Source organism: Oenanthe melanoleuca, chromosome 4, assembly GCF_029582105.1.
Source record: "Oenanthe melanoleuca isolate GR-GAL-2019-014 chromosome 4, OMel1.0, whole genome shotgun sequence".
Classification (NCBI taxonomy): Eukaryota; Metazoa; Chordata; class Aves; order Passeriformes; family Muscicapidae; genus Oenanthe; species Oenanthe melanoleuca.
Genome location: NC_079337.1, coordinates 11,051,360 through 11,060,076, shown reverse-complemented (window position 1 = coordinate 11,060,076; position 8,717 = coordinate 11,051,360). Strand labels below are relative to the sequence as shown.

The following is an 8,717-nucleotide window of genomic DNA, read 5'->3' as shown; positions in this document are numbered from 1 at the left end:
GCGGGGGGCGGCGCTGCCGCCGGCGGCCGCTGGGGGCTCCCTCCCTCCCGCCCGCGGCCCGCCCGCCATAGCTGGCATGGAGGGCGAGAGCACCTCGGCCCTGCTCTCGGGCTTCGTGTTCGGCGCCCTCGCCTTCCAGCACCTCAGCACCGACTCGGACACGGTGGGTGCCGCGGGAGGGCCGGGCCGGGCCGGGCCGGGGGGAGAGGAGGGAGGGGCGGGCCGCGCTGCCGCCGGGCCTCCCCCGCCCGGCCCTGCGGGAGAGCGCCCGGGCTCGGGGCTGTCCGCCCCGGGAGCCGCTTTGTGTGCGAGCAGGGGCTCCCCACGGCGCTCAGCGAGGCGAGCGGCGGCTGCAGCGCCGTGTCCGCCGCGGGCCGAGCCGCCCGGCCCCAGCCCCCGCGGGCTGCCCGGGAGCACCGGAGCCACCGCGAACCAGCGGGACACAGCTCTGCCGCGCTGGGGATGGCTTCCTTCTCTTCTTGCTCCTCTTCTGAAGATAGCACTCGTTAGGAAGGGACCCACAAGGATCATGTAGCCCAACTCTTGGCCCCGCAGAGGACACCCCAAGAGTCCCACCATGTCCCTGTGAGTGCTGTCCAAACGCTCCCTGAACACTGCCAGGCTTTGGTGCCGTTCCACTGTCCGAACACCCTCTGGGGGAAAAGTCTTTTTCTGATATCACACCTAAACCTCCCCCAGCACAGCTTCACGCCGTTCCCTCGGGTCCTGCCACGGTCGGCGGAGGGAAGAGATCAGTGTCTGTCGCTCCACTTCTCTTGAGGCAGCTGTAGACCGCAATGAAGTCTCCCCTCCAGGCTGAATAGACTGTGTCACCTCCCATGCTCCTGCTGTGGCTGCTCCTCTAGAGACTCTGGCAGCCATCCTTTGGATACTAATAGCTCTGTATTTTTCTTACATTGTGGCACCCAGAACTGCACACAGGACAGGGGGCGAGGCCACACCAGCGCCGAGGAGAGCAGGAGTGTCTGTTCAGTGCTACTATTAACATGATGTGTTTTTTTTCCTCTTCCCCTCCAAAGGAAGGTTTTCTCCTTGGAGATGTGAAAGGTGAAGCCAAGAACAGCATTACAGACTCCCAAATGGATGATGTTGAAGTTGTCTATACAATCGGTTAGTGTGTGCACATTTTTCATAGCCTGCTTGGTTGCAGGCAGTAAATGACAGCTTTCAGTTCTGAGAGACAGCAGTCAAAACTCCACAGCAAGATCAATGCTCCAAAATCCTACACTCTTCACTGATTTACAAAAAAAAAAAAAAAGAAAAAAACCCAAACAATCGAAAACACATGGAAGGGTTATTTTGTAACATTTTAACTGCTAAAAAAAAATTACAATTTTACTCTAGAAAACACAGTAGTTTAGAAGAAATAATACTTCTTAGTTCCTGGCTACTCTTTGCCAAATATCTTGCTACATTAAACATAACTTAGGGTTCAGACTCTTGTCTTGGCTACAAACTCCCCTAGACCTAGTTCCCTGGAAAACTTTGTCTGTCAGTGATGTGAACTGTAATGTATTAGTATCTATTACCTCATTTGGAGCTTATAAAATTCTGTGTGTGAAGGCTGCAAGCTCTTTAATAATTTCACTAAGCAGATGCCAGATACATTTTTCATTACTCTCTTGATGTGATTGGAGTGGATGTGCCCTGAGTAACTCAAGTAGAATCCTCCATACTACATACTCCTGCACCCAGCAGAAAGGAAAAAAATATAAAGCACCCAGCTTGAATTTGCAGCTGATAAATTAGAAAAATATTCAAAAAATACAGTTTATGTAAGTGGTTCCCTTATCATCTGACAAAATTAATTAGTATTTTTAAAATATTTCCTTTCTTCACCTTAATTTTATGTTAATGCATTCAATTTCAAGAAATTATACAGAATTATTTCCTTCTATGAGCTTCATGCTGATCATAGCACATAGAAGAATATACATCTTGAGCTGATGAAACCAGAGTAATATTACTTTCTCTTTCCAGACATACAGAAGCATATTCCTTGCTACCAGTTGTTCAGGTAAGAATCTTTAGTAAACAGATACTGAAATGCTATAATTAATCCTAAATTGAACTTTTCAAGAGTTAAACTTATATTGCCTGAGAAAATCACCCAGCTGTAACTATAGTAGTCATATCAACCTCTTAGAATTAAAGATGCAAAATGCCTTATGTTATTCCTTTTCCTATTCTTTTTTTTTTTTTTTTTTTTTTTTTTTTGTGTGTGTGTGTGTATGTCTATGTATATAGAAATAGAGATAAGGCACACTGCACCTTCTGGTGAGCTATGGTACCATATAAGCGACAGAACAATGTCAACATACTGAAAAAAAAGCATTCCATACATTCTAACCCCTCACCATTAATAGTATTCATTAAAAACGAAAAAAAAAAAAAAAAAAAAAAGAAAAAGTGAGACGATTCCCAGCATGCTAGAGTTATTTTTCCAGTCCAATTTCTTCCCCTCTAATTGTCCTAATTTTATTCTAGCTTTTATAATTCTGCAGGAGAACTGAATGAACTTGCCCTGAAGAAAATACTGTCAGGCTGTAAGAAGGTATTTTATTTTCAAATCTAAACCATACTGAGGAGCTCACTCAAATTTTGGAGGCTGTTCTGGATATCTCTTGCATAAAGGTTTTTTCTTTTTTCATTTTAAACCTTTTATAGTCCCTCGTGCTACTGGTCAAGGCAGCTACATCCTTTTCCTCCTTTAAAAAAAACCAACAGTTTAGCTTATCTTTGAATAGGGTTTGCCTACATATGTGTCACAACTTTATTTTTAATTATTAATTTCTCAAGTGAACACTTCAAGGATCCCAAAGGAGTTGCACCAATTTCCACCTTAAGATCAGTTTAGGTCAGCTCACAAGTGGTTGAGAACCACTTCATCAAAAAAAATTTTGATTTTCCACAGAACAAAATTTTGCAAGGGGAAACTGAAAGCTGAAAATAAACAACAAAACAGAGGAAAGCATGCAGTTTCAGCTTGAACACAGGCTCCGAAACAGACCAATTCAACACATGGTTTTGAAGGAAAGATGGGAATTAGGCTTAGAAGTTTTAAGGGTTTCATGTTAACTCACTGCTTGACTATGCACCTACTAGCAAACCATTCAGACATGACTTTGCACTGAATGAATCTTGCTTCAGTGTGACACACAGGGACATCATGATTTAACAGTAACTGTGAATTTTCTTCTGCCTGCAGAATGTAATAGGATGGTACAAATTCAGACGTAACACAGACCAGACCATGACATTCCGGGAAAGAGTTCTTCATAAAAACCTGCAGTCACACCTATCAAACCAGGGGCTTGTATTCCTCCTTTTAACCTCTAGTGTGATGACAGAAAGTTGTTCTACTTACAGATTGGAACATGCTCTACATCGGCCACAGGAAGGGTAATGTCTCCAGCATGTGCTAAAACTTGAAAGTTTCTCTACTTTGTTGCAACAGAATCAGTAACACTGTTTATTTTACCTTTGAAACTTAAACTTTTAATTAGCTTATGCCTTTTGTTGCCAGAGCCCAGTTGAAGGCTTACCCTGGAATTCTGTTCTGGGGTTACCCTTTTTATCTGTAGTGCCAGTATCACCAAGCAGACACTGGCAGTTTACTTACACACCTAAGCTGCTCCTGATCAAATTGTTTTGTGTACATACATACATACAACCATACATAGTGTTCACCAAAACATTTAAATTGGTGTCAACTTTATCTTCAGAGATATCCTGCTCACAAGCTAGGCTTAGCAAGCAAGTGTTGCATTAGTGTGTGTTGTAGACAGAAAGGGGGAAAATTATGGGCATTGCTCAGCTTCTGGCTGCTTTTGGGGTTTGCTTTTAGCCTCTTCTGTAGGTGATGTAATACATTTAGCAAGGATTAACTATAATGTAACACTCCCCTCAGATTCTGAATGGTCAAGAACACTTAACTTTGAAAGACAGACCTTTGGATATTAATACATCATGTTTTCATACTTCTGCATTTTAAGTCTTTTCCAGAAAGTCCCTTTGGTGGTTACCAACTTGGGCATGGCAGAACAGCAAGGTTACAGAACAGTGTCTGGATCCTGTGTATCCTCTGGTTTTGTGAGAGCCGTGAGACAACACAGGTACAACACGTCATATTTACTGACAGCTGTAGCTTCTCACCTACCTTTCTATAAAAGAATTTAAGTGCTTTTGCAAATGCCATAGCCATACCTTGCTCACTTGTTGACCTGTTTTCTATAGCTACTTACCATTCCAGCATACTTGGAAATTAATTCAGTCCCGTATTTTGCCAGGAGCTGTCAGTCTCAACACAGGCACCTGGCACTGAAGCCCAAAACACTTCTTTACTCACTAAGGCTCCTACTAAGTAAGCACTAACTTGCAGTTATACAGTTCTACTCTTGGTCCACAGGTCAGAATTCTTCCATGAAGATGGATCCCTACAAGAGGTTCATAAGATAAATGAGATGTATGCCACCTTGCAGGAGGAATTGAAGGTAAGCCAGGCACACCTGTCTCACCTTCAGCAGTTCTACAAAATCAAGGCACCCAAGGGCTACAACACCTTGCACTGCATGAGAAAACAAAGCCATGTCCAAAACATGGAAAAACTGAAAGATCAGTGAGTTCCATTCACTGTGCTGCACACTGTATTCTCAAAGCTGAGGATTTAAGTTCTCATTTGATGAAAGTACAATGTCTAATCTTTGAGTCCACAAATAAATTCTCATAAGAGCATTATTTTCAATGAGTACTATCTGTAGTTTGTTAGATCTCCTTTGCCTAAATAGGATCAAATAAAACATCTTGCACCTAGTTCAATACAAGGTTTAAGTTGTCTGAGAAATCCCACCTCCAAATCATTACTAAGCTTTTTCTACTTTATGTCCAACTTAACCATGAATACCTTTAAGGTTTTTGCAACAATTTTAAAGTCAGCTACTGTGAATACTGTTAATCTAATCAAAATGCTCTTCCTTTTTGCAGAAAATATGCATTACAGTAGAAATCAGTGAACGATCTGTAGAGAAACTCTTAGCAGAGGTGAGCCAATTAAAAGAAGAAATAAAGAGGAAAAAGCAACAAAACTGTTCAGGTAAGTTAACCAAATGTGATGCAAGACTTGCCCTTCCAAAGTTGACTCAAGTGGCAGAAGCAGAAAACACTTCTGAACACAAAGCAGCCAAAACAGCAGTGGTGCAACAGGTTCTGAGCTCTGACTTTGTTTTGTTTCCTCAGGAGAAGACAAAAACCACCCAGTAGAGCCAAAGGAGAATGTTCTCCTTTGTCAGGCACTGCAAACATTCTTCCCCGATTCCGGACTTCAGACATGCATTGTTTCCTTCAAAGGCCAACTGATATCCAAGAACTGCTGTAACACAGACCATCATATTAACGTCATGGACAAACTGACTCTCATGGTAGAGGAAAGAGACTTCACTGAAGCTGCAACGAGGCATCTAAACAAGCGTAAACTCAGGGGGACCACAACAGTTTCAAAGTCATTCAAGAAATGCAGGTCATTGCAGCTTCACCAAGAATCACTTCAAGACCAAGAGGACAGTGACCAGGAAAGGAAGCTTACACTGAGTAGCACTGAAACAGACGAGGAGGCGTTTGAAAAAAACAGAGATGCAAATGAATACCCACACTCTCCTACTTTCTGATCTGTCAGATGACTTCACACCAGGGATGTATCAACCTACTGCACTGCAGGGATGTATGTGACAGGGCATTTCTGCAGGTTGTTTTTCTTTCCCCAGTGCATAAATCCTGTTTGGCATGAAGATAAGTCCTCACTTTGCCTTCCAGAGTTCCATCTGTCTTCTCTCTCTCAGGGTTCAAAGACTATGCTACAGGATGCTATCAGTCAGATAAGCATGTCACATACTGCCTCAAAGTGACACAGCTTCAAGCTGCTGGTGAAGAAGCAGTGCTACCTTCCTGATGCAGAGAGCATCAAATGAACACTTAACAGAATTAGCTGTCTACATGAACTGCCACAGTTTAAATACATGAATTTATCCTCAGGAAACCAGTGTTTGTTTACTTCTCCCCACCTTACAACCCAGCAAGAGAAATAACAGCCACCTGAGCTTTAGCAAGACCAGTGAGCAATGGAAGGGGTCCATACAGCTGCCAGTTTCTATTATTGCTTTAATCTTCCTTCAGACAATAACTTTCAGAGACTTAATGAAGAAAAATAAAGACTGACATCCACTCCTCAGTCAACCACACATTATGCTAGCAAACCACATTTCCAAAAAACAAGTATACAAACATGAAATACAGTTTTATTGTTTATTTCTGTACAGTATATCACTCTGGATACTTGATATTACATAGCTTGGGGTCTGTGAGAAATTGTGGGTTCTTAAACATAACTGGCATAAATCCTGTTAAAAAAAAAACAAAACAAAAAGATGGAGGTGTTCTTAAAAGAAAAGTAGCCTTGAGTTAGAAAACTCAAAAGCAAAATCATACTTACCAAATACATGAGCTCTTTTAATAGCTTTTGTAATTTCCTTCTGCTTCTTGTTGCACAAGCCTAAAGAAAGAAATTATTTTCAACACTAAGCAAGTCATTAGAGGGTGAAAGGCACGTTACTGGCAATTCCCTCTAGCCTTAATTAAGTCTTTCTAGAAAAATGCACATGTGCTTTCACTGTTAAACACAAAATGCACACAATTAAGGGACATTTTAATTCCTTGATGCAAGCTACTAAGTCAGGGGAATACTGTTACAAAATGTATAGAGTTGGGAGTGGTTACTTTCAGAAAGACTGCTGATGCACAGTTACTTAGAGTCACAAAAACATTATTAACCCATATATGTTTTAATTAAATACTTCACATACCTGTGATATGCCTGCCATAAATGGAGCCAGTATATGGAGAAACAAACTGGGAAAGAAGCTACGTAACATTAAGAAAAATCAAAGTCAGTTTAAGAACTCTTTTTTTTTTTGAGCTTTATGTTACCACTTGTGTTCTATTTTTCATTTGTTTCCATCTGTTTTTTCAAAACTCAGTTCTACCTGAAAGGAAGAGTACAGCTTGGAGCTAAACAGTATTTTCTGTGCAAATTCCATGTTTTGTGGCAGCTGAATTGTAACCAAGGACTCTCTTTGTTTAACAAGAAAGCTGTCACACAACTAATAGATTAAGCATCTTAGCATAACTACATTATTTGGCCCTTAACATGCACACATTCTTATTCTTAAGTTTTAAGTCCCTACACATATGAATAGATTTTTTTAATTATTTTTTTTTAATCACTTTGGACTTTCTACTATTTAAAAACAGTAAAGCAGTTACCTTCACCCAAGCACAGCAATTTTCAAACTCACCTGCACATTCTTATAGTCCACATCTATTCCACATAAGACACATCTTTTTGGAGGGTCTTTATAGGGGTTCTCCATTTGTATGGGCTGAAATCAGAGAATTATTAACATCTGTAAGCTTCACAAGAAAATGGAGAACATTTGTTACTGTTAATCCTTAGATCAATATTTGCCTTGAAACTAGAAGATATATTTAGTGCACCACTGAAGTTTTCCAATAACTTAATTAATTCACTTCTTGGTGCCTTGCAACCTAACATATTTCTCACAAGTAAACAACCCTTTATATTTTAGTAACAATGTGACTAGCAACTCTATTAAATCATTCAATAGACAGTGCTTACACTTTCTACTTAAAGTCAAAATCTACAGAAGCTGGTAGAAAAGTAGTTCTGTCTGATAAGTCACAATATTTTTTTTTTAAATAATTTAAAAAAAAATATGGTCTGAGGAAGCTTCTGTGTGCTTACACACTTTCTAAAGGGAGAGATTCAGAAATACCTCCCAAGGACTGAACACCTCCTCAAACTTCAGAATACACTCAGCATCAAATTCTTACAAGATATAAAAGGCGATTTTCACTTTCCACAGTCACAGACAGTGGGTTGGAAGGGACCCCTGGAGATCACCCAGTCCAACCCCTGCCAAGGCAGGGTCACCTGGAGCAGGTGACACAGGTACACGTCCAGGTGGGGTTGGAATGTCTCCAGAGAGGGAGACTCCACAACCTCCCTGGGAAGAGGCCTCAGGGTAAAGAAGTTCTTTCTCATGTGGAGGTGAAGCTTCTTGCATTTTTAGTTTATAGCCACTGGCTGCACACGCGAGTTACTGAGACAGCAGGTTTAACAGGCTCTAACTAAGATATTGGAATACAGATTTGTGGAGCCTTAACTTCAGCGCCCGATGACCTCCCCACAGTGGATTCGGAGTCTGAGGAACGCGAGCTACAGCGACAGGGCAAAGCGCTTCAAGCCACCGCTGGTGCCTTGCGGCGGGGCAGGGCGGGGAAGCCTCACCTGGTCCGAGCGCTCCGGCCGCCCCTCAGGCTGCCCTTCATGCCGAAGGCGGCGCGGCCGCGCCCACAGCGCCGCTGCAGGGGAGAGAGCGACAGGGTTAGCGGGGCGCGATGCGACAGCCCGGACACGCGAACGCCCCCGCGGCCGCTGGGGACAGAGGGGGAGCGGGGATGCGGGAGGGACGCACCGGGAACCAGGCGCTGCCAGCACCTCCGCGCCGCCGCTGCCCGCGCCGCCATGACACCTGCACCGCCGCTTCCGCCCGCGCGTCACTGCCGCCCGCCTCTCGCTGGCCAATAGCAGCGCGGCCTTCCCAACCCGCGGCAGGCGATTGGCC

General features: G+C 43.0%; 2 protein-coding genes across 2 annotated transcripts; one reads left to right on the top strand and one right to left on the bottom strand.

The window, feature by feature from the left end:
* Nucleotides 1-6,334, top strand: ABRAXAS1 (abraxas 1, BRCA1 A complex subunit). The gene is made up of 9 exons (XM_056490829.1): nt 1-163; nt 1,041-1,131; nt 2,002-2,038; nt 2,509-2,575; nt 3,230-3,423; nt 4,017-4,136; nt 4,430-4,514; nt 5,005-5,113; nt 5,257-6,334. The coding sequence occupies exons 1-9, from the start codon at nt 77-79 to the stop codon at nt 5,682-5,684; spliced, it is 1,218 nt and encodes a 405-aa protein (XP_056346804.1). The 5' UTR covers nt 1-76; the 3' UTR covers nt 5,685-6,334.
* MRPS18C (mitochondrial ribosomal protein S18C) lies at nt 6,305-8,648 on the bottom strand. Its single transcript, XM_056490832.1, has 6 exons — nt 8,568-8,648; nt 8,381-8,454; nt 7,368-7,451; nt 6,876-6,933; nt 6,506-6,565; nt 6,305-6,413 (listed from the first exon to the last, which is right to left on the bottom strand). Exons 1-6 carry the CDS (start codon nt 8,617-8,619, stop codon nt 6,337-6,339), a joined length of 405 nt encoding a protein of 134 aa, XP_056346807.1. The 5' UTR covers nt 8,620-8,648; the 3' UTR covers nt 6,305-6,336.
* Nucleotides 8,649-8,717: the final 69 nt, after the last annotated feature.